Below are 26,157 nucleotides of genomic sequence, written 5' to 3'. Positions count from 1 at the left end.
ACCTGCATCTGAAGATGGGGAGTTACAAGTCACCTCCCATTCAGAAGTTACTTTGATATATTAATGTGGTACTAGATCTCAGCAAAAACTGCTGTCATATTCTGCCATCATCAGATCTTGCTAGCCAGGGCTCAGCACCATGGCAGCACAGCTAAACAGGCTTCTTTAGAAAGCTAGTTCATGTCTGAAACCAGAGCACAACCAGTCCCAGTGCCAAACAGAAGCTGAATTTTCCGCGATAAAAAAAATTAACTCAGGGTACCTATTGAAAATCTGTCCATAATTCATGAAATCTGTGCTGATCCATTTCCAATGTGCTTATTAAAGGCAAAACTCAATTGGTTTGGAAGGAACTTGCTCTTTCTCCAGTGGCATTTCCACCACAATGAGATGTGGCTTTTCCCACAGTACAATGCACAATGCTACTAATGTTACAGGATAACCATAGTCCAATGTAATGTGCAAAAAACCTGCATTCTAAGTGAGAAATGTTGGTTATAAAATTTGGCTGCCAAAGCTGAATTGATTCATTCAGCTTTAGAAATATGTATCCTTTTGCAGTAATCTGTGTAGGTGTGCAACCTGGGGAAAAACTAGCAAGAATGAGATCCAGTACAGCTTAGAAAGAAAGGTGAATTTTAAATTGGAACAAAATGCCACATAATATTGGTATGAAAGTAAGATCTTCCCAGCTGCTGTAGCTGGAGCCATTTTTAAAACTGCAAAAGAAAACTCAGTTGTATATGAGAAATATGTATATAAGACATATATATGTATATATACAACTTATGAATCACAGAACACATTTTATTGTAATTATCATAATTTGTTAAAATGACCATAATTTCTCATTCTATTAATTCTGTTTACACAGAGTGCCAAGCAAGGGGGAAACAAAGCCATTTACATGTGAAATATAAGCTATTGGGACCTTCTGGGGTTCTAAAAGCACAGTTGACTACACTTTCTTAATTTACCATGTAGTGGCATGTCTAGGTATCATAGAAGCATTCTTCCAAAATGAAAAATATTTTAATGAAAGTTATGGTGTTGTAAGTTACCACAAAACCAATGTGTTATATCCTGACCTCCGCACATTTTTGAAGCCTTGAAATACATGCACAAAATCTTACAAAGACAGTTGACGGGTAAGAAAAATAAGGGAGATTTGCCTTTTTTGATCACTTCTAGGTAAGATCTGAAATGAAGCTGTTCTTGCATATGTCCATCCAGAGGGTTTTTACCACTTCAGCATTTCTAAGTTCAGTTTGAATACCACCATCTCATGAGACCATCTCAGCAGTATTTTTAAGTAGGAATGAATAATTTTGAGATCTCAAGAACCCTTCATTTACTCCAATATGCAAGATGGATCTATTAAAATTCATTATATTACTGTGCAGAAAATAGGAAAATCTTGTGATACCTAATCATATGTGTATACACACACACACATACATATATAGAGCCATAATATTACCCATTCATCTCTGAATTAGAGACATAGAATGATTCAGAACTAAGAAAATAATTTTTTCATTTAAAAGAGAAATTTAAAATTATAAGTTGCAAGTCTGAGTAATGCATTTATACTGAGTTTGAGACATCAAAAATGGACTGAGTCAGTCACACAGCTGAATGAGCAAGGTTGTTAAAGAAAATCTTTTTTTCAGGAAATCGGCAATATCACTACCGACACTGTCAGTGTTTGGCTGAAAGATTTATCATTTATGTCTCCTTTTAATGTCTTTCCATTTAGAGCTAATTTCAATGAGAATTGTCTAAAATATCTATTTATAAAAACTGTGACTCTTATCCATTCCAAATTTCTAGGAATATTTCTGTATACTGTACATAAGGCAGGTATCATTCCCATCTCTAACATGTTCCCTTTTGAAAAAATATCAATCACATTCTGCTTCCAATTACTGTACTTTTAGAATATGCAGAAATTGTGTCTGTGTATCGTCTGCCAGAAAGGGATGGTGAGTGCATTTATTTTAAAGCATAGGCCTCTTCTATTTTTATATTTCTGTAGATCATCAGCTACAATCTTCACTAGTTTTTCCCAGTAAGTCTCAATTAATCACAGCACAAAGCAATGCCTTAAATATTAACAAGAAGATTTGTGAGCAAAACTGTGGGTTTTCTTAAATTTTACTTCTACTTCAGTGTCTGTAATTCAAGTATTTTATGTGCAATATCTCAGTTTTTAATTTATTCCACTTCTCTGCTTCCAGCAGAGGCCTCATTTTCATCTTTGTTTAGTGACAAACTCACACTCTTCCATCCCTCCAGCAAGACTGAGCTGTGCTGAGTCACGTTCCAGCCACTGTCCCTCCTAGCACACCTTCAGCCTTAGTAGGAGCAGCCCATACAAACCTGTCTTAAGGGAGAGGTTTTGTACACTTTTACCATCCAACCCAGTGAAGGAATAGTCTCAGTGACAAACATTTAATGATTTCCCAAACTAAATATTGTTAAAACACTGCATGAGCAGAAAATAGTATTTTCAGAGATAAATGCTGAGCCTGACTGTCCTTTCCAAACAAACATGGAGACTTCCCCACCCTTCTATGCTCCAGGATGCCATTCAGCCCAGCCTGGGGCAATCAGCCCCTGCCCCAGCACTTGTTATGAATCATGACAACACTTTAAATTTGTACCACTAAGGAAAGATTTTGATCTTTACTATACATTTAAACATATTTCTCTTCAATTTTCTTAAAGCTTCCTATTTCACTAGGAAATTTCTTGCCTCCTCTGTAGAGAAGCAAGTGCCATAAAAGGAAGACACATCTTTCAGAGTGGACAGAAACTGGACAGATATAGGAAATGTTTGGTGCTGTTTTGACTTTTGTTGCTACTGAAAAGAGATCAGTTCAGGAGACTGAGAAATATAACTGCAGGATACTACCTTAGAGGATGTACTGGCTGGGATTTTACAATCTACAGGCATTTTCTGTCAAACATACTGTACACAAAGGCATTGCCAAATAACAACAGAGAGTATTCATGGTATTCTGAGGAACTGCCAAAGAAAACAAGCCTGCAGATTACCCTTTATTTGATGTTATGCTGACATTTTTCACATGAACAGGGTTTCTGGATCTGAAAATTAAAGGATGAACATCTAAGAATGGATTCTGGGCCAGGATTCCTGCTTTCTATTCAAACCCTGGTTATGGTTTTATCTCTTTGCTTATTTACCCATAATGCAAACCAATATTTAGATTAAAGCCTATTGTAGTTAAAAGACTCTTCTTTTCCACTGTTTTCCAGTGCACCAAAAAGTACTTTTGTTCCTTGGAATTGCATAGAAGTAATAGATTTGGGTTAAAATCATGTCTTGAACCATCTCACTTCATTGCTGACAACTATGTAAAGCTACACATAAGAAGAAACTAATATTATCTACCCAGAAGACTTTCCACTTCTTAATCTATCATAACAGGAGTATAAAAGCTGGAAGAGGTCTAACAGTTCAAAAAGATACAGGGAGACTTAGAAAGGCCGATACTTATAAAAGTGTCACCTATAAGAAACCCTGAAACTCTGTGTCCAGTCCCCTGCTTTGGAGTTCTGGATGCGAGACAGGCAATAACAAAATGCAAGTCACATGGAGTACATGACTCAGGAACCCTAGAGACTTCTTAACCTTTTGTCCATGTACTGCCAGAAAAATAGCAAGTGCTTGGAATAGCAGGAAGGCAAAGGGAGTGGAAGAGAGCAGAAATATTTCTTTTTGTCAGACTTTACTTTGCCAGGCTAAACAAGCCCAACTCTTGCAACCAGCAGGTGCTCCTGGACCCCTTGGTGCTCCCCAGATGAACTAGCTGTAACATGCCCTTATCCCTCACATTCCCCAGAGCTGAACAGGCAGGAGGCCTTTAGAGTGGGGAACAGCACATCAGCCTCAGGAAGGAAAGAGGGCATGGAAGAAGAGAAGGAACACTGTGCCAGGCACGACACATTGGCAAAGCATGAGATACAAAAATGCTCCTGTACAATGTACAGTAATTTTAATTACTTTGCTCTGTTCATTGTCATGAACAGAACCCAAAGCTGCAAACATTGAATAAAGTGTTGCAATTTTCTAGTAGAGGTTGCTATAAGGCAAAAATATCTGGGCACTAAAACTGATAAACTTTTTTTTTTTTTTTCAGTTTGGCAGCAGCAAAACCGGTATTACTCAAGGTATTTATCAGTTTTATATACTTCTGCTTATCGCAGACAAGAATACTTTTTTTTTCATAATGCTGGCATTCTGTTTCTTGCTCAGAGACCAATAATTCTCGTGAAGTTCATGACAGTAGGCCCTGGATATGTTCCCTCTCTAATGGAAAAAGAGACAGCTTTTGTTTTCTTCTTTCTGGTATTTCCTGTGCATCTGAAGATTTTCTACTTTCATTACAGATGAAGGAAGAAAATACGTCTCCTTCACTATTTTTAACTTCAGAACTTTACAGGGACAACACACTCTAAAAATGAGAAACAGAAAGTATTTTATTTCTTCTCTATCCCATTTTCATTGATTTGTTCAATATTTAATATTATAGAAATATCTTTGTAGTGACTTGGAAGGTAACTCAAGGTTGGTTAAAGAGGCCAAGTTATTAGGGCAATATTGCTTTCTGGAACTCAGAGATCAATGGGTGTCTCAAAGTAAGCACCCAGAAATGTCCTGTTCTTAAAACTTTAGGAACTCTTGAAAATCCAGTGAGTAGCTTCCATCAGCCCAGGAAGTAATAAATATGAGCTTCACAAATAAAATGTACAGTGGTAATGAATAAAAACCTCAAGACATCCTGGACTACCTATAGAGGAATGGGGGAGTCAAACTGCACACAAAACTATTCTTTACAGACAGTCCAGAAACAAACAGGAGTGCTCAAGAATGAAGAAATTCAGAACCACAAAGCTGACACATAAATGAAACTGAGACCAGTGCTTGTGTGACAGCTCAATAGAGTCTTGCTGCATTTCCTCATCAAAAAGCAAATCTCTGATTACTAGGGCTTTCTAAATCTCCAAGCTTAGGGAAAAGATTTGGTCACTCAAAGCCAGAGTAAAAATGCAACCTCATTAAATTTGGTGGGAAAAACATAGTTGATCATAAAAGAGAATTTCATAATCACTGTCAGAGATGTAACTGTCAGAGTTAGATCAATGACAGCACAAAATAACAAAAACAAAAAGGTGGAAACATATTAAACATAAATCAATGAAAATACAACTGAGCATATTTTTTCAGATGCCAAGAGTGTATCAGCACTAAAATCACTGGTGTATTCTATTCTTTTTAGCTGAGTGTCATCTAGGAAATATTCAGATCTGGAGAAGCATTCAAGAGAATTTCTTTTAATCCTCAAGTCCTTTTCCAGAACATGAAAGTGATCAGTAAGCATTCTTTAACTAGTTGGTCAAGGCAAAACTGTGAACCCTTCTGCAGGATACTGAAGGTAATAAACCCTGTATTAGAAGCTGTGTTTTCTTGATGGCTATAAGCTATGTAAGGTATGATCTTCTTTACTTTGAAGACCAGAAATACAAAGATCTTCATATCAGTACGTTCAGTGGTACATCAAAAATAAAATTATACATGAGGTGTTCATTCTCATTTAAAAGCTGACATGAAAAAAATTTCTATTCTCACAGTGCAACATATTCACAATTTTTTTCCCATTCATAGCTGTGATCTGAGCTGCAGTCAAAAAATGCCAACACATTATTTCATTTCTTAACAACAAGGGACAACCTCAAGGATTATGTGCATTCTTTAATGTATTTTCCACAGAAGAAAATATTTTGACACTTGCTAATAAGAATTATTGCCTTTAAGATCCATAGAGATTGATCAATTTATGACTAATATATATATATATTAATTTGTTTTACTACAAAGAGGGGCCTTCATGGGAACAAAGATCAACTGCTTGTGTTGTTTTTGAAACCCTTTGTGTCTGGCCAAATCAGTTATTTTCCCTGTATCATCTTCTTTTATAAGTCTCTCTGTGCAGTCAGCACTAGAGAATTCAGCAGAGTACTGCAAAACCACAGCAAAAGTAAAAATTAAGGACAGCACTATTACTTCCTTTCCTTTGCTCCATTTTTGCCCACTATTGCACAAAGATTTCAGCAGAGATGCATTGCCACAGTATTTAGCCTTCATCAGTCAGTAACATTAGGTATTTTTTCAGTTTGGCTATCCATGCTATCAGAAATGCAAAGCACTTGCTCTGTGAGCAGGGGGCTTGTGGAACAAAGACTGTCTTCATTCAGCTCCTCTCTGCAAACATGGAATCAAAATCACAGAGTCACAGAAGGGGCAAGTTTCAAAGGGATCACAGTGGGTCATGTGGGCCAACCTTCCTGCTCAAACAGGGCATCCTAGAGCATATGGCACAGAATTGTATCCAGATGTTTCTTGAATATGTCCAGCGAGGGAGACTCCACACCCTCTCTGGGAAATCTGTTCCAGTGTTCAGTCGTTCACAAGTAAAAAAGCTCTTCCTCATATTCAGATGGAACTTCCTGTACAAGAGTGCCCATTGCCTCTTGTCCTGTTCCTTGACACCACTGAGCAGAGCCTGGAAACATCCCCTTGGCACCCTCCCTGCAGGTACCTACAGAGCTTGATGTGTTCCCCTCTCAGTCCTCTCTTCTGGAGGCTGAACACACTCAACTCCCTCAGCCTAGCAAGGGCTCCACACTGATTGCAAGCAAGCAGCAGCCCTTTCCCACCTGCTTGTTGGGATCCTCAGCTTTTGCCAAAATGAAAGGAAATGTGTATGCAATTAAAATTCTACTTTCAAACAATTTCTTTCTTTCAAACTGCCAGTCTATGTAAACTGCTCAATTGTATATGAAATATTCAGGAACTGAAATTTATTTGTATTTCCATTGAATCTGTATTTTTCCAGGATTTCTTCGTTTCACCTTTCCAACAGCTTTCGCAGAAGTGTCATCAGTAGCCCCTACCACCCCCTTAGAGCCATACACCTGAGAATTCCTGGAAATAAATTTTCTTCTTTGTTGGCATCAAACAGTAAACACTCATTTATAAGCTGCCTAAACATCGAAACTATTTTCTTCATATTCTGGATGGCCCAGTGAAAGTTCTTTTTGCTTCAAAATGTAGTCAGAATTCTGACACATGTCAAACAAGTGAAAGAAGTGTTACGCAGCTTGGGGGATTATGGGGATTTTTAAATTAAATATAAACACTTAGCAGCAGATAGACAGATGCAAGATCAATGCAAGATGTCATTATTTTCAAATACAATTCTGATAAACCTTTTAATCACTTCTCCAAACTTCTACTTTTTCTACCTGACACATGCCTCTCTTTATTGTATGAAACTGCAAAACATGTTTTTGATATTCAACTCAGAACACTTAGAAAAAAAGCATAAAGAATTAATAGCTTTGATTCTCCTTCCTTAGTTTGACCCAGAATTTGTCTCTTGCAGTCAAAAAAACATGTGGATGCAATCAGGATCACTCTTTGAAATGCCACTTTTTTGTATTTCATGTCACTGATAACAAGTCAGGCAATCTAAGGAGTTGTGTAATTTCCATTTGTGGACACTAAAGTTTGCCATGCAGCTTCCAGTGCAGATTCAGTGATCAGGAAGCCAGCCTGCACATCTAGCTTCACTTCTGTGACAGACGTCTTGCATGATGAGAAACACAGCTCCAGCTTTCCCAGTTATGTCAAAAGGCTTTGCTCCAGGTCCTATGGCAAAAGCCATTTCTACTTATCAGGAGGACAGTGGAGATGCCGTGGAAAAGAAGGATCACCACAATCCACTCTTTCCTCCTCAGTTAGCCACTCCCCTGGCTCACTGCTGTTCTCTCCCAAATCACTCTTATCACCCTCTGCAGGTAAAGCTCCATCACAGCCACCACTGGTGGCTGGTGTGAACACAGCTCCATCAGAGCCACCAGAGCTGGTGTGAACAAAGATGACCTCCCAAGGAGGGAGGAGCCAGTTCTCCTACAGTCCTTGAAGGATGGAACTTGGCAGACACCACACCCTGCTTCCTCAAGCAAGCTGATTGCTGGTGTCAGCACTGCCACAATGCTCACAGCACACCAGCCACCAGTCACTAGGCTCTCCCTGCAGTTCAAGTAGCTCCTCAGGTGAAAAGTTCTCTCTCCCTGCATGTGTAACCCTAGGCAATCCCTGCAGATCGAGTAATTCCTCAGGTGGAAAGTCTCTCTCCCTGTGGCAGCCATCCTCCAGAAATCTCCCCAAAAGACAGCAATTAGTCCTCACAGTCAATCTCAGTTTCCTCGCCAAAAGCCTTGCAGACTGAATTTCCTAGAAGTTATTCATACCTCAGACAGAGGAGGCATCTCCTGCTTTCATCCTACCATGCCTAGCCACCACAGCCCAAATACCAGTTAGACTATTCCCATCCTAATTGATTTTTGATGCCTGGCATTTCCAGATTGAGTAAATAACACTAATACAATACAAATATATCAGTCCCACAATGCCTTTCAAAAAATGAATAGACACATACATTTTCAGTAGTTTTATTGAAAAATGCCTCTTTCATTTCAGAAATAAATAATATAAGGCAGTGAAATTCACAATTTGCAGTTAAAATATAAAAGCAGCAATTCTATATCCATAGTCTTGCAAACAATTTCCAACTGCTTTTGGTAACTAAGAAACATTGTATTCTGAAAAAAAAAATCCATACTAAATATACAACATAAACATGCAATTCCATCTCTGCAGGATTGACTGCAATTTGGCATAAATGTAACTGTGTCTACAAACAAGGAGATTTCAGGCATTATTAAACTGTATCCAGTTGATACAATGACTTCAGCTATTTAATGTTTGTGGTGTTTAGAAGAGATTTATAAGAGCGGTATATGCTCTGCAGATTGTAACTCAGAATAGAAGAAAATTACAATGATACTGGAAGGAGAGGGAAATTTTGGTTCTTTTTAACTAGATATTGCAGACCTGTGATCTGACTGAACTGAAGACATGCATTTGAAAAAGAAGAAAAATGTAGAGCTAAAGAAGTCCTTAGAAAATTTGCAACAGCTCTGTGGTAATTTTTGTTTTGGTTTTTCAGTTTTCTCTTTTTTTTTTTTAATGTATTTGTTTTTACATTGTTTTAATGAAAAGGCAGCACTGGGATAACTGAATGCACACCTTAATCTGTATGCAACCACTATAAGCAACAGTATTTTACAAGCATTTCCAGAGCAACATGAAGTGTTTGGGTACACACATTGCTATCCCCACATAAGCATGATACAAAACAGGGGTGCGTCTGATATGAAAAGACCAGAAAAGCCATATTGCAAAAGGAATTATGCACTCTCCTGTGTGTATCTGCAAATGCAAGCACAGCAAAAAACAAAAAAAAAACCACCAACCAAAAAAAAAAAAACCAAAACAAGACACACAGATCTTTTACGGTTTTGTTTTTGCATTTCTTGACAGTGACCTTTTCCAGCGCATGTGCTCAGGGTATTCTGGTGAATGCATTTCAACTCCATAGTCCTCATACTCGTCCTCTCTCCTTTCTGACTCCATAGGTACTATAAAGGGTTCACCTTCAGGCTGATAGGGTCCACTTTCGGGCACGTATGGTTCTGGTTGAAAATAGTTGTCCGATTGAACATAATAGTTATCGCATGTCTTTGAATCCACATATGCAATGAAAGTTAGTCTTTCTACATAATGTTAGTTCAACCTTATTTTCACATAATAAATATATATAAATAATTAGTTCACTGGGGGTATTTCTCAGTTTTGCCAATGAATGCTTTTTTGGCAGCAAAATAATAAAAGGTTTTAAATTCATCTTGAAAGACTTTGTATTTATAATACACAAAACAGTGCAGAAAGAGTCATAAATTAGGCAAGGGACAAATCATGGTAAAACTATTAAAAAAAACCCAAACAAAACCAAGAAAAAATCAAGTAAAATTACTATTTTACAGCTACTTCAGTAAATCTAAGCATTGGTCTTTATTTTAAACTGCATAATTAAAAGACATGGAGCAGGTAAAATGAAGAGATGGGTTTGGTATATGCTAATTTTCTCTGAGAATGGGAAAGTAAGTGTAGACATAACTATCACCAGCGGCAATATACAGTACATGTCATTTTGTCGTGCTGTTCCTCGTAACAAACCGAGTTACAGCTGGTGCTTCAGGAACACCAAAAACTACAGCAAAACAGAAGAAAAATTATTATAAAACTTTGGTATTTATAACTGCAGTTACAGATCCAACAAGATTACACATAAAAAAAGGTATATGCCCCAATTCAGTCATGTTGGTAACAAGCAACAGACAGGTAGGTTTCATAAGTTGTCAAAGATGTTATTCTGGCATACAGCAAGCAGCAGCAGGCTTTTATGCAAAAGTATCACGTAGAGTTGTTAACAGATTTTAGTGGATACAGTCCCATACAAATCATCTACAAGCCACAATTAGTTTACTATTTACATAAGTTATTTCTCATTTTCCAGGTTAAATCTGTCTCTCTTCTAATGGCATTACCTTTGCTGGTTAGTAGTTTTACAAGCCTCCTTCGCCACTGAGGTTTTTGGTGGTCTAGGTCTTTTTTAAGAAAGAAAGACTGTCTATTTTATTATTGAAATGCAATAGGCTTAATGAATTGATGTCACCGTCCTTTATCTCACTCATGAGTTGTGTTAGTAAAAGTATCTCCCCGTTCTATGAGGTCAACATGGTTCAAGAACCACATCCGTGGTGAAATATCCATACGGACTCATTTTCTAATAAGCACGTGCGCAAACATCTCAGAAACAGGATTTTCATGTATTCAAACTGTAAGCAGCACTGGCGACTTAGAAAATGTGTTAGCCGAAACCTGAAACAGGTCAAAGATGATGTTAGTCTTTTAAAAAGTCCATCTGAAGTGCAAAAACATACTTTCATCCAACTAAATACATAACAGTTAAGTCTTAGGCATATATTTATATATGTATACATAGCTGCTTGCTAGAAAGAACACTGCTGAATCACACGCACAATTTTCTTTATTTTTCATTTAAATAAGAATTTTTTGTGAGATCTGCACAACCACCTGGCTCTTTAACCAGTATCACTGAGTCTGCAAGTGTGTACATATATATATATATTTTTTCTTTTCTTCTTTTCATTGATACATGCACAATTACGCTAAAGGCAAACCACATCCAATAGTAGTATCACATACACTAATTTTGAGATCTGGCAAGGCATACATATTAATTTGTTAACAATACTGTGGTCCTGCAGGATCCCCATGTTAAAATATATTAGAATCTTTCCAGTCAAAAATTGGTGGTCACTGGACCCTTCATTTTGGCTCCAGAAGCAGCCTACTGCTTTGAGTAATGTCACAAAGTGGAAGGCTTATATAACTCAGGGTTAATCAGAGACTCCGTGGCATTTAACTTGGTAGATATTGTAGGACAGTGGTGCTTTTCAGTTGTCTGCACTGATATTAACAAATGGATTTCCCTTGTGGAAAATTTTTATTTCAGAAATCAATTTTGTATAAATCCTAACATGGCTCAAAAAGAGACACATGGAAACTGCCAACCACAGCATTCCTTTTATTTTTCAAGAGAAACATGGAGAATTCAACCTTGTTCTGAAGACGGTTGGAAGGGGTGGTGATAGAGGGGGAAAAAAGAAGAGAAGAAATTGGTCACTTAAATCCTATGAGCAACACTACCAGCTAGTAACCATCTACATTAAATAAATAAAATTTAAAAAAAAATTAAAACCACCAAGACTACAATATTTACGCACTACTTCCTATTTAAAACAAATCATGCATAACATCAAGTAATCCTAGACCAAAGTCTAAATGGCTCCTCATATACGTGAACATTACAATGAGGCAGGCCTGCTCACTGACCCATCTCCTCCTGACTCACTGTGCTCAGATTAGCAGGACTGTCTCATGTAAAGCAGCTCAGTAAGAACAGCCACACCTGTGAAGGCTATTTAGGGCAAGGTTAAGGTTAAGTTGTTCATAACCTACCTGGGAATCCTTGGCCATTGTAAGGGATGCTAGCACACTGGGATGAATCACAATATCCTGGTGGCCCTGGTGGACCCCGAATACCCGCATTTCCAGGACGGCCTGGCGGCCCTGGTGGTCCTCGTGATCCTGTGGAGCCTGGTGGACCAGTTCTAGATTCTCCTTGTGGACCTAATTTTAGAATTGAGAGGTTGGTTGTGGTTTTTTTTTTTAAGAGATATCTTGATAAAACAGCTAACAATACTTCTGTCTAGACTACACAGCCCAGGCTGTCTTCGGTGAGAAAGCACTCGCACTCTGTTGCTGTATGGGGGTCAACAGAAAGAAATACAGAAGAAATCTAAAAGTGTGACTCATCATGAGTTTCTTCCCTGTGTGTGGCTTACTTAAGTATTTATTCTTAGAAACTAATTTAGTAAGGTTTGAGCCAAGAAAGAAATGCCAATGCATTCTCTGGTTAATTTCCCCTTTGTGTAAGATATGATGATCTCAAGGGAAACTACTAGATTAGACAAGCACACTGGATTTCTATTAAAATATAGGAGTACATCAATTATACTGCCCAGTAGCCCCAGGATAGATGAGGTAATGTTGTTTTTGGAACCAGTCTTATTATGGTTAGCAGAAAAGTAAAGCTTCAAGTAACTGGGGCTACAATTTGCTGCCAGCATATTATGGTTCCTGTAATGAGTAGCCTAGTAAACTACGAGCAGAAATAAGTGATGCAACTGATTTATGCTAAGGCATAAACAAAATTTCATGACACAAAAACCAAAACTAATAATCAAATAATCTGTCTCTATTATCCAGTAACTCTGCATTTGGGAGTAATTTGTAGTCCAGCAAGTAAAAAAAAAACCTACATACTACAAAAGAATCATCTGACAAGACTTATGAAAAATATCTGTCAAATATTTGGATAATGTATTTTATGATACACATTTTCACATTAACAAGCATGTCAGATGACTAAATTAAAAGATGAAGATAAGCACCTATTAGCCATGACCAAAAATCTTTCTAAATTGCTATTTTTGTGGTGATTTCCTACAAATTTATTAGAGTAAACTCTAATATATGTCAAAACCATGAAGTGGGCAAAGGGTGTTCATTCACCATATCAAGTCTAGTTCTCTATGAAGAAATATTTGCTTTTCTCTTACTTTTCTGTAATCTGATTAAACAAAAAATATTTACCAGGTGGTCCTGGCAAACCTCGTGGTCCTTGGGATCCAGTTCCTCTTTCACCTTTCTCTCCAGGGATTCCTACAGAATAATAAAAAGGCAATGAAAATCAAAGAAAGGAAACCACACCAACAGATATTTCTTCACATTCTCTCACTGACATTAATTTTTATTACCCATGATTTAATACAACAAGAGTGGTTAAAAATTATATTCTGCAGATGTTCAAATGCGAATTTGTGAAAATAATTTGCATATAAATATACTAATCCAAGAATAAAATAGGATGTAGATGTAACTTAGCATGAACAAACTCTCTCAAACATAGAAAAGTTTTGAGATAGTGAAGCACCACAGAATCTTATTTTAAACTACAATCAGAAAGGTATTTTCAGTCTTGCACACATCTGCTATAAAGGATGGTTTACACTACCTTAGGAACAGTTATAATCAAAAAAATTTAAGAAATTCTTCTGAATTCCTTGATTTATTCTAACCTTTTTAAAAGAGTGTATAAAATATATCCTAGAAAACATAGCACTGAGTCTATACTATAGTTGAGTAGTGGAAATAAGCAAAGGCCACAAAAGACTACACTACAGACACCCCAGGTGATTGCAGTGATCCAAGATAGATGTGAAGTAGGTTTACTCATATATTTATTTTCAGTTCAGTTGCTTCCCTCCCTCAGTATATTGTAAAGAGCTAAGAGTGTTGATCTAATTCTTTAATGGTCTACATTTATACTTGTTAATGACTCATTTTCTCTCTTAATCAGTGTTCTACTTTGCAAAGAGTTGTCTTACTCCAAACAGCTTTTCAAGCTGCAGCTGTATAGTGCCAGAAGAGATCTGAGAACATTTACTTTCCTGGGATATTATGTGGAAGTCTCAGACAGCAGCCAAAATGTTATACCAACTTGTATTTCATGATACCTGAGCAAGAGAGAGACAGGAAAGCACTGATCTATGTAACCTTGCCCTTCAGTACACCAGTGTCCCTCAGGGAAACCAACTGGCCTAGCAGGGCTTCCTAGTCTGACATGGTAAAGGGAGCAGGCTGCTCCTCTGGCAGCCTCTGCACTATGTCCACACTACAGCTGCCTTGGAGTTTATTTACCTCTTTCACCAGGTGGTCCTTGAACCCCAGGAGGTCCTGGGAATCCTGGTCTTCCTCCAGGTCCAGGTTCTCCTCTTGTCCCAGCAGCTCCCGGGGGACCAGGTGGACCTGGTGGCCCTGGCTGGTTTCGGTTTGAATAATAATCATTTGGAATTTGATTCAGCATTTGGTTGAACCGGCTCATTTGACCTTCAAAAGAAAATAAAAATGTGAAATGAGTGAAAATCTTTTGTCAGAGTGGGAAGGAATAAAATATTAGCTCTCTTAATTAAATCCTATTTTTGTTTCTCTTCAATAAATTAGTACAGATTATTTAGAAAGATTTAAGATGAATGTCCAATAAGAAAGCTGAACATAAATGGCAGAGGGAGTGGGTCAGGGAGGGAAGGTAAGGGAGCTTCTGGAAGCCAATGACATTAAAACAATTATCATAAAACTATTAAAATCAAAAAAGAGGCAATTTTTTACAGTGCTCTTGCTCTTGGAGTTCTATTTAGAGGTTGGTTTTACTCTGAAGAACAGAAAGGATTTGCTCCACTAGTATCACATTTCTCTGTGCTTTCAGACCTCTGCAGCTACCAGAGGCAGTATAAATTATTCATGTGTAGAGTTAGCAGCACAGTCGATGAAGTCATTTTCTTAAGCCTGTAGGAGGCACAGGCTTGTACCTATACCCTTTCTGCATATGGGCAAATTTCATTTCCAATAAAAGGATTTGTGAACAAAAGCAACACCATTTTGAAGCTATGCCGGAAGGAAGTCTTAATGGACACATCTGATTAGTATAATGTGTCAGTCCTAGCATAACACTGAAGAAAGAGATCAGCTGAACATGAAAAAAATAAGGCAAGAATGCTCTAAGAAATGTTAAAAGATCTTGGACATGATATCCTTGTTCATAAACCTAACACATTCACAAATGTACTTTACTTCTTCTGTGATGGCTAACTAATAGACATGTTTGTATTAACAGCCCTCACAGACCATACAATCCTCCTCCCTGTACACAGGCGCTCTTAAAGACCCAAAAGGTATATCTGTTTTCCTCAGTCAGCACTTAACCTTGTAATAGATATAATATTAAAAACCAGTTTGCCTTTGTCTTTCTTGGCAGGTCTACTGATAGCAAAAGTGCTAATTCAAGATCAGAGAGAAAGCCTCTGTAAAGAGCAACTTCATGGGCTTTAGAGCTGCACTATGTGGCAGTAGAGGACTGAAATTAAATTTGAAGTCCTTTTCCAAATATTTTTCAAAATATTGCTTCTACTTGCATAGGACCACTGATTCTGTGCAAAGTGTTTAACCATCACTCATTTGAGTTTCCCTGCTGGCAAAGTACCTGCAGTAAGCATCCTTTTTCTTACTGATTCCCTTCTCTTGAAGATAAGACATGTTTAATGAGAAAATATATACTGAATTTTTTGCAAAGATAAAGTAAATTTGGACCAAAATGACAAAAGGAACCTCACCAGAATGTTAGGATTGCATGTGTATTTCCAAAGGCCACAGATTAGGTCCAACTCAGCTTATTCTGTTATTCTGTGACTATCCAGCTAGCCTCTGGATCTGGCAAAAATTTGCTGCTACATTTTTTCCATCAAATCATTTGCATTGGACAGCTATCAGATTGGTCAAGCTCTTCCTCTGCTCTGTGGCCAATATCTGTCACTTCAAATTTGAACCATTGTTTTCTCTTTTTAAGAAAATAGTTAATTACTTGTATGGGATACAAAGCAAGCAACACTGTTTACCATTTATCAGTTGTTCACAAACTTGTCTTGCAACTGCTCGCATCATGTTTTGAGAAGCAATATCACCCTAAATAATCAAATCCAAAACAAGTGTTTCATTAGCACTTTGTACTTTTAAATACATAGTCTTTAATTTTAAAATTATGAGAAGAATTGACTTGTAAGCAGACTTACTCTGTCACCTTTTTCTCCCTTCATTCCAGGTGCACCCTAAAATAAATAAGTAAAAATTAAGCAACTGAAGGACTATGTTATTTCATCCCAACTACAAGTTTGAGACGTTAAATTCTAGAAAAAGTTTTACTCCTTCAAGAAGATCTGGTTCTTCTTGAACTTCACATTTCAGAGATGCTAAAACAGGTACCAGAAAAGAGTGGAGAAACAATGATCTTTGGTGTGTCATCAAACACACTAATAGATGCAGAAGAAAAAGGACAAAAAAATGTATGTATTCTGACACTTGGATCACACTGTCAATTTCAAAGTTGAATTTCTAGCATCATATTTGTGTAAATGATCAATGATCTTGTAGGAGTATATGACTGTTTAATTTTAAGTTTTAGACAACTTATTACAGAAAGCATGTTAGGAAGAATAACACATGTCAAGGAAAGGTAATTGTATTCTTGAGTCCATCTAAAAAGGATTCTATATTAAGTGAAATAGAGTTATGCAGAGATGAAACATAACATGGAGAGAGTGCTTATTCTATTTATAATGACAGTTTCCCTCTTAATTCTCAACCATTTCTAGTCTTTAAAATGTCTCATAGAAGTCTTACTTTGAACTCCTTTATAATAACTAACATTTGTCAACTTTTCTCTAGCAGCACTTTCCATTTGCCTTTGAATAGTTTAGTGGTTGTGGGGTTTTCAGTTTTCGAGAGTACTATGAAAGAAGCAAACCAGGAGGACTGATTCTAATTTTGATGTATGTATGTGCATGTGAAAAATACTGGGAATAATGATAGGGCTAGCATGATTTCACATGGATTTTGATTTCTAGACCAAATTACTACTTAAGCATAAGGCATATTACAAAGGTGAAAGATCAGTTTGGTCATCTGCTGCTCTGCATGGCTCTCCATGTAGTAACACACACGTCCTGGGTGTTACTGCTTTTTGCAGTGCAGTATTTCTTTAAGGAATCTATTTATCACCATTAACAAAGCAAAGGCCAAGTGTGGGCTGCAGCTGTTTCTCATAACATTCCTACAGTACCCGCAATTAATCTCAACAACACGGAACACAAAATCATTCCACTGAGGTCACAGCAGATACCTCTCGAATGTGGTGACACTGTTTCACAGACTTCTGTCGAGGGCTTGGGCAGACAAATGCCCTTGGGGTATGTCAGGGTGTGAGCTTAGTGTGGTCTCGGAGCTTCTCTGCTGCAAAGCTGCACACACCTACCCCATGACATGCCACAGAAAATATGAGACAGTTCATCCATCACCGAGTTAAGTAGTTGTCATACGCTACATTTGCATCATGAATAACAGATCGTTCTTGCAAAATTAATTGTACAGACTCAAATGAAAGACTTAGAATGGTGACACCATAAATGTGCCATTGGAATAAATTATGCCACCTATGAGGCAGCTGCTAATATGTATAAAATATACCCATGAAGCTGATGAATATCCTTTCCCTTCTGTCCTTTGCTCTCCATCTATATTTTTCTTACTCTGAAGTCCACAGGGAAATGTTTGTCTTTTAGTTTTGGCTTATTACAGCCACATGCTGAAACAGACTATGGACTTGTAAATGCCATTCCATAAATAAATGGTAACAACTAAAACCACCAGGAAAATATGACATTTCTGTCTGTCATTCTCCAATAATTAACATTGTGGTAAATGATGATGTACTGAAACTAAAAAAACCTTAATTTGATTCCCAAATAAACAGACATTAACATCTCGTTCATAAATTATTACATGTACCTGAAGCATTAATTGAACAGAACTGTAGGTTTTTAATTGCATTGGTCTATTACATGAAAATCTGGAGGGGAAAAATGGTAAAGAAACTATTCATGCTTCTCTTTCTGTTTGAAACTTGCCAATTTTTCTATTTCCTGCAAGCATATTCCTTTGAAATTACCTGCTGTGTATGTATTAATAATACATGCTTGTTTTATTCTCATTCTTTCTATGGCTTTCATAGTAAGACCTTCTACCAGAAGCAATCATACAGTACATCTTTTGTTTATTCACTAGGTAAGAAGAGAGGGAGGAGGCAAGGCAGGGCAAGACAAGGAAATGAGGTCCCCCAGCTAGGAAAATGCAAATGCCATTTACAGTCAATTTTAAATTTCACTAAAATAAAATGAGCCTCGTTCCTTAATTTGTGACCTTGCAAACACACACTGATTCAGCCTTGTGGCTGGAAGTCTAGAGCCTATTTGGAACTAACTTCAAAATTTGAAGAGTAGAGGATGACTGGCCATGTTAACAATAAAGTGCATTTTCCACCTAGATATTTTAGAAACAAATTTTTAAAAAATAATTACAACTGCAATTACTGAGTTACTATTTGCGTCTTCTTCCCTCCCTTGTTATATGCCTCTTAAATTTAACTTAATTTTCTTTTAACAGACAAAAAAGTGCAGTTTAGCCTACTGCTTGACAGCATTTAGAGAAAGAGCAGCTGCTGCTGGCATTCTGTTTTGTTGCTATCCTGCAGTGAGGGAGTCACTTGGGGTCAGTGCAAGGAAAAGCTGGTTTATGCTGCATGTGGGATTTTTCTGAGCTGTGGGATGAAGGCTGGGGCTGCAGCATAGTTCTACTACTGAAGGAGGACAAAACAAAGGAAGTTTTGCTATTTTTACTTTTAAAGATAATGTGTTCAATTGTTTTTTCCCAAAAGAATGTTTGCTTCCCTCAAGAACCATCAGCTCATTGCTCCCAAAGCAGCGCTTTTTTGAGACTTCATCTGAGACATCTGCATAGATGGATGCAACAGCAGTGAACACATGGCAGCAGAGAATGCAAAATTCTCAAAACCTGCACGTAACTCACAACAGACTTGGACTACCCTTAAAAGGTTTTCACAATTTATTTGGTCCTGGAGGCATCAGTTTAATAGCACCTTACTTATAAAATTTAAATGCCTTGCATTTTATCCCAGGAACTGTCTAAATCAACAAAGTCAGACCCTGTTGTCAGAGAGTCTGTTTTATAAACAGGACAGCTCTACCTTAACACAGATTGGTCTGCCTACCCATTTTTACTGTTTTCAGTCTCACACCTATAAAACAAGTACTGGAACTTTTCCTCTCTAATAGTCCAACATCTTCTATTTCCCATTATATTTATTCATAGAAAACATATCCCTTTCTTCTTGAACCAATATCCTCTTCTAGTTTAATGAGTCTTACTGTTGATGGTTGTTACCTTATGATATGTGTATGAACCAATATGGAATTCTCACTCTCTGACCAGACAGACAACAGATATTTTAGTCTCCTCTAGGATAGTCTGCATACAGTTCTCAATAAATTACCAACTCATTTATGTTCTTACAGTTCCTTTTTCAGTCATTTTGTTGCTACACTGGAAAAAACAGCTAAGTTTCTCTTGGAGGTACTTGTAAGCAGACCAAAAAGCCAAATTTCCTATTTCCATGAAAATTCAGTTAACACTTCTAGGATTTACTTGTTCTAGTATAAGTACACAGTGAGGTAGAGAAACGTTTACAGTGTGGTCTGCCTTTGGCTTAGCACATTAGTGGTATTGAATACAACAGGAAAGAGCTCCAGCTGACCACATTCACTGGGAGCAACTTCAGAACACCAAAGCTGCTCATAAGTTGCAGGTAACTGTATACCTTTTACCTGGAATGCAATATCCCTTGGTTTGCAGGGGTCTTTCTCCTCACTTTCATTTAACAGTACTAGCAATACAGATTGTTCAGCTAGAAGAAAAACTGGCAGGATGTGGTGAAAAATTATTTATTCCTTGTATTTACCAAAGGTGAAGTGAAGCCTCATTATCTTTCTCTTCAGGCAGAATTATTATTTATGACAGTGCAAGTTGCATTTGGCTGTCAGGCTGCACCTTTGGCAGCTGTAATACTGCAAACAAAGGAAGGCCTTGAAATTCTGTCCACCAGGAATCTGATAGAACATCTGTACAATGTACAAGCCAGAATTCCTGCTGGGATCTGTTCTAGAAACATTAGAAATGGTAAATATAATGCTCAGTGTCCCATTACAAAAAAGTGCAATAACTGTGTGGGAAAACGTTTATTTCTAATTGAAAGGAACTCAAGAATTTGAGTGCAGGAGAATTTAGACATGGTGCTTGGACAGGAGTTGACTGTCTTGCTTTGCAAAAGCCTTTAAACTGGGATTATAGCCAGATTTCCTTCTAAACACATTATTTATCTGCAGAAGATCTTCTGAACTGGGTCAGCTATCCATTGTCCTAGGTGAAGGAAAAATCAGATACACCTGACAATTTAAAGCTCCCTCGTAAACAAAGCACAGCACTTTGTGTTCCAGCCGCGTCTATTCAACATGTAACCAAGCACAAATATCCCAATAGCAATGTATATCTAAAAGCAGGAAAGTTTCAAGATTTTCCTAAGACACTCCATGTCCTCTACTACAAGGAGAAATGTAATTTATAGTCTAGCAAACACAAATTGAATTCAACATGTGTATGAGAAAATTACTCTGCTTCCAGGTGCTCCTGTGAGCTTCCACTTCATGGACATCAAATTTCCCAGCCTACTACATAGTCTTTCAAATTGTCCAGCTTTTTTATATACAACTATACTGAGGCAGGATAGAAAATTCTAGATGACTGCCATACGTTATTCACAAGTAATGAATGACTTCTCATTTCACTTGCGGTCTCCACTCCTGACTCAAGCACAACTTCTCAGAGATCCTATGAATGAATCAAATTAAATTTCTCCTGAAACTGTTGGTGGGAGGCAGCACCTCCTGCTCTTTCTCCCTGTTCAGGAAGCACTTTAAAAGTTTGAATAGAACCTACAGAAACCACTCCTAAATAATTGTGAAATAACATTGTAAAAATAATGAAACATTTGCAAAAGAGAACTGATTATGTAATATTATCAAAGATTGCCCACCTTCAGCAGTTTATCACTTTTTTACTACACACACATGCACTAGTGTAAAGACTTTACAATCATTTTGCTGACCTAGTTTTCCATGCTTATGCAGTATAGGGATGAATATATGTCTTGGCACATAATAGCCTACAATCTTTTTAGTGGAAACCAGAGACCACAATTTCCAGCCCCAACTATTAAACTCAGCAAAATGGCATACTGTAAAAATAAAATTATTTAAAAAAAAAAAACTTGTGGGTTTAGGTCAGCTCCACTGTATTAACCACCATCATAAGTGCAAGACAACTATTTCAAGCAGCAGAAGTCTCATGTTCATCAACAGACTGTAATTTTAAATTTGATATTCTAAGTGTATCATTATCTTACTGGTGTCCCACGATCTCCTGGTTTCCCTGGTTTTCCACTTGGACCAGCAACTCCTGGAACTCCGGGAGCACCCTGCAACAGAAGACAAGTAAAATGAATTGTGGAAATACACAATTACCTAAGCACTAATAAGAAATGTGTTACTGTATTGAGTACAAAGAAATATTGAAAGTAGTTCCTATCAGGTTTTTTTCTGCTAGGTACATATCAGGCTTGAAAATTTTTTTACAGAATAAACAGTTTGCTTCCTCTTAGAAATGTGTTCTTTTATGGAACGCCACGGTTTAACAGGCGTTGTGGCACTGAAAGATGCAGAGGGGGTGTATATGCTTTTGGTACGATTCTTAATGACCGATTCCTAAAGCAGTACAAAACAGTTGGGCCTTCTAAGTTCACCTAGCAGATCTGTTATCCATGTAAAAATCCACAACTAGAAGACCATAAGCCGTTCTAGTGATACTAGATAAATAAGAAAAATTAAAGACCAGTATCAGATTATGTGACAAAAGTTCATCTGCACATTCACAAAGGAACATGAGGAGGACAATTGTGGGGGCATGGGGCCAGCCCAAATACTACCCTGCCTCAGAGACTGCTGTCTATATATATAATGCAAATATGCGTTCTGTGTACATCTGCCTTCTGGAAATGCACATTCCAACTTGCTATAGGTTGGACCCAGTGTCATGGTGCTGCAGCACTTGCCTATCTCAGGCTGTGTGACTCAACACAGGCTTTTCTCTAGCAGCCAGCCTCTTTTCTAGCATGGTCCCACAAAACACAATGAAGCAGCTCTGTAAGCAAAAACTAATCCTCAAATGGTCTTGTCAAGAAAAACTAGTATTAGCAGTGTTTGTTTTCACCAGGGTACAAGTAATAAGCCAATTGGTCCTAGCTATGCATTTAAAGATCATGGCTAAATAACCAGATAAACTGGTTCTTCCCTTATTTACCCTGGCAGAAATCAGTTTCAAAACCACTGTTATGAGCATTTGTGAATATATGGTTTGCCCAGCTCTCTGCTCACCTTCTACCAAGAATTTTTCTGACCCATTTAGGAGACTGAGCAAAGGATCCATTTCATATTTGACAGAAATTGAAAATGTCAATATGGCCCTCTCTTGGTTCAGGTTTCTTAATTCAGAGTATATCAAAGACAAAATTATATTTACCGCTGGTCCTGGTGGGCCTCTGGGACCTGTGGGACCATCTTTTCCTGTGAAACCCTATTCAAAAACAAAAGCAAGATTAGAGAAAAGTGGTCTTTACAATTATATAATTGTATATATATGATTACTACTGGCATTTCTTTTAAAACCTATCCACAGTACAAGTTATAAAATAGCTATCACAAATCATGCTGGAGAAGGCTATGGAACAATGAGCTTCAGACACTTCAGATGTTCAGCTGCTGTTGATTAACTGAAAATGAAATCAATATTTCTTAATATTTTTAAGAAAAGGAATCTTTATTCTATCCCAGAGGAGCAAAATCTCTCTTCTCACTGTACTCTCATTCATGGTTTAACTGGACCATCACAGATTTATACTTAACTGGAAAGCAAACTCCCCCTCAGATATTTCCCCTGCAAGAATGAAGACTGAGAAATCCCATTTCAGTAATCCGACATAGCATTCACAAGTGGATGTTGATGGCCCATGACCCAGCAATCCAACAGTATCCTCTTTGGCAACTGGCTATCACATGGTCATCTGTTTTCATTTCCAGCTATGAATTCCCACTAAAGGACAGCTATAAATGCATGTGTCAGCTATTAATTTTGACTGTAAAGGCAAATAATTGATTCAGTCATCTTAAAGGCGATATTCCATTGCGACAACCAAAGAGATTTACTTGACTCCAATTCAAAGAAAGGAATTGCAACAACTCCACAATGAAATACCTGTGTATGTGCCCTTCATTAGGAAGACATTTCAGAGTTCTCCACCCAAAGAAGCTCCTGACAGCCAAAGGTTTAGGGGCAAGCCTAAACTTCACAGCAAGTTTGGCACAGACAGATTCCTTACCAATATGGCATCTCCCAGATGTTGACATAAGCAGAGTTTCAAAGGGATTCCCTGTAGCAGCAACAATGTGGGGAAGACAGCAGGGCCAAGTCCCTTGGCAGAGCCCTGCCCTGGGGACACACTGCTCTAAGGGTGAAGGCAGCTGAGAACCTCATCAAGGGAGGGAGCAGGGCAATTTTTACAGAACCTATCTGGCTACCAACAGCTGTCTGGAGAGGTTTTCACCCCTGAGGTGTTTCCAACCCTTCTGCTTTTTTCTCTCCAGCAGGGATGCTGATAAAAGGATTCCTCTTGAAAAAACATTTGAAAATTGAAAGATATATAAAGAATAGGAAAAAACTGACAAAACATAAAAATTACATTACTTGGTCTTTTCAGAATATAAACTGAGGAAACCTTACCCTTTCTCCTGGAGGTCCCACTGGTCCAGGTGGTCCAGGTAAACCTGGTGTTCCCTGCAGGGAGAAAGAGTGAGAAATTGTATCCATGACAGAACAAATATCACTGCTATGTCATCCCATATATCACAAGTATATATGTCCTTTCCTCCTTTCTGTCTAATGTCATTGTACACTAACATGTAGCATTGCTTCCTAAAAGGACATTACCAATCCCTAAAATTATACTGCTCAGGGTTATAAGGACTAATGAAACAGATAAGGAATACAAGGCCCTTGGCCCATGGCTGACCTTATCTGATATATGAAACTAAGTTCACAACAACACTTAAGCATTCTTCATGTAGTCTTTGTATCATCAGTAAATTAAGGACAATACAGTAACCCAGGAATATTCATCATGCCAGGACATGTGCAGATCAATGACCTTAGATTATCTATAAATTGGGCCAATTAAAAAAGATCCTAGTTTTTTCTCCTCCTTGTAGAGTTTACAATACAGAAACCTGCATGTAACTGAACTTTGATATTGTTTTCATCTTTCAGAAAGCATACAATTAATGGCCCAAGGCCATTTGAATTCCAAAAGTAGAAAGTAATTAGACAACATTGCTAAAGAAGGGTGCAGCAAAGGCTCTACAATCTGTATTTTAGAAGACATTTAACTGCAAATGGTCAGAAGATGACAGACCTTCCTGGGGAATTATCAGAGCACTCTTCCTAATCAAACAGTCTCTCATTGTGCATTCACAGCCAAATGGACATTTGGCTTGATCAAGCACAGCTGTTTTTTTCACATTTGCCATTTTGAATGGTTTACTATTACCTATATTTCCAATTTCTAAGTGTAAAATAACTGTGTTTGCAAAACTGTGGCCCAAGGAAGTATGAGAAGAGCCCATGACTCCTAGTGATGTCAAAGACAACTGTCCAGCAGCCAAGCTGCATCAGGAATAGTGCAAAATGACATTACCTTGTCTAAGTGCCAACTTACCGATCGCCCCGGGAGTCCAGGCTGGCCAGCATCCCCTTTCATTCCTTGACGGCCCTACGGTTTTCACAAATGGTTACAGAATACATCATACTTCTAGGACACAAGGTGTAGGAGCACATAAAGGAGCAATGTGCTGCCTTTTACAACTAGCTTGTCTTCCCTATATGCTCCATCACTGTAGCATAAATGCACAGTCCAAACCCACATGAGCTAAACTTGGCAATATAACGTTCATTTTTTTACAGTGGCTTGCATTATAATCCAGCATTAACAAGTGGTACTTATCAAAAAATTTGTAAACACAGACTGAGAACATGGTCTGCAATTGATACGAAAAACAAAAGTACATGACTCAAAAATGCCCTAAATTCATGTTAGCTAATGAGAAATTCCACAAATGTTGGTGTTTTCATTCTTCAGACTTTTTCAAGTGAATGTGACAAAAAGTCTTGTTTGTATTACACAAATTATCTTATTATGTAAGAGGAATGTTTTTCTTTTCTTGCTGTTTGATACATCTAGATCTTCTTTAATAATTTTTTCCTCACAGTGTATATAACCCAAAAAAGCATGAAAACAATCTGCACAGGGCAACAAAATCATTCTACTCTGTCCTTACAAAACAGAACATGTTCCTAATGTCTATCTTAAAGCGCATTTTGTTTTCCATTTCCCAAATTCCATTACAGATGGAGCAGGTAACCAACTTTCAAATGAAAAATGACACAGCGTGCAATTAGACATCATTTCTTCTTTCCATAGACTTTCTATTTTGATCAAAGACTTCATAAAAAAATCTCATGAATATATGAAAATTCAAGTTAATCCTAAACAGAGAACATCAGAATTATATTATTGCTTTTAGGGTGCTTATTAGTTTAAATATGGCAAAAGCAGCCTTAATACATTCACAATGCAGTGTTATGCATGCAGTCTTCTATAAAAACCAGAACACAGTGAGACTTCAATAGTGTTAATAAGAATTACTCTGACTTTGAAGGTATGCACATGAAATCAGAAATAGCATCTTGCTAAAATATGGATGCTGTTGCCAAGAAAACCCCTAGCTACTGATTTAAGCCAGAAAATAGAAGTTGAACATGTAAGTCTGTGAAAAAGTCTTCAAAGTAATAGTGAATGCTTAATCTTCCTGTACCACAGTTTGATAGTT

The 26,157-nt window shown here is 37.6% G+C and overlaps 1 protein-coding gene across 6 annotated transcripts in view; it reads right to left on the bottom strand.

Annotated features, from left to right (window-relative positions):
- Positions 1–8,531: 8,531 nt before the first annotated feature.
- The window catches only part of COL12A1 (collagen type XII alpha 1 chain), a 100,631-nt gene continuing 83,005 nt past the window's right edge, over positions 8,532–26,157 (bottom strand). For 4 of the 6 annotated variants that reach the window (XM_039728835.1, XM_039728846.1, XM_039728830.1 and 1 more), the window contains 10 exons: positions 24,987–25,040; positions 23,996–24,049; positions 22,739–22,792; positions 21,567–21,638; positions 16,270–16,305; positions 16,096–16,162; positions 14,345–14,533; positions 13,238–13,306; positions 12,041–12,211; positions 8,532–9,627 (listed from right to left, as the gene is read on the bottom strand). In XM_039728835.1, the coding sequence (XP_039584769.1) occupies positions 9,446–9,627; positions 12,041–12,211; positions 13,238–13,306; positions 14,345–14,533; positions 16,096–16,162; positions 16,270–16,305; positions 21,567–21,638; positions 22,739–22,792; positions 23,996–24,049; positions 24,987–25,040 (948 nt within the window). In that variant the 3' untranslated portion in view covers positions 8,532–9,445. The other 2 variants (XM_039728865.1, XM_039728874.1) reach the window with 2 other exon arrangements.

This window comes from Passer montanus, unplaced genomic scaffold (assembly GCF_014805655.1).
Source record: "Passer montanus isolate IOZ18808 unplaced genomic scaffold, ASM1480565v1 scaffold11, whole genome shotgun sequence".
Lineage (NCBI taxonomy): Eukaryota > Metazoa > Chordata > Aves > Passeriformes > Passeridae > Passer > Passer montanus.
Note: the sequence above shows the minus strand (reverse complement) of the source record. Positions and strands in the feature narration are given on the sequence as shown.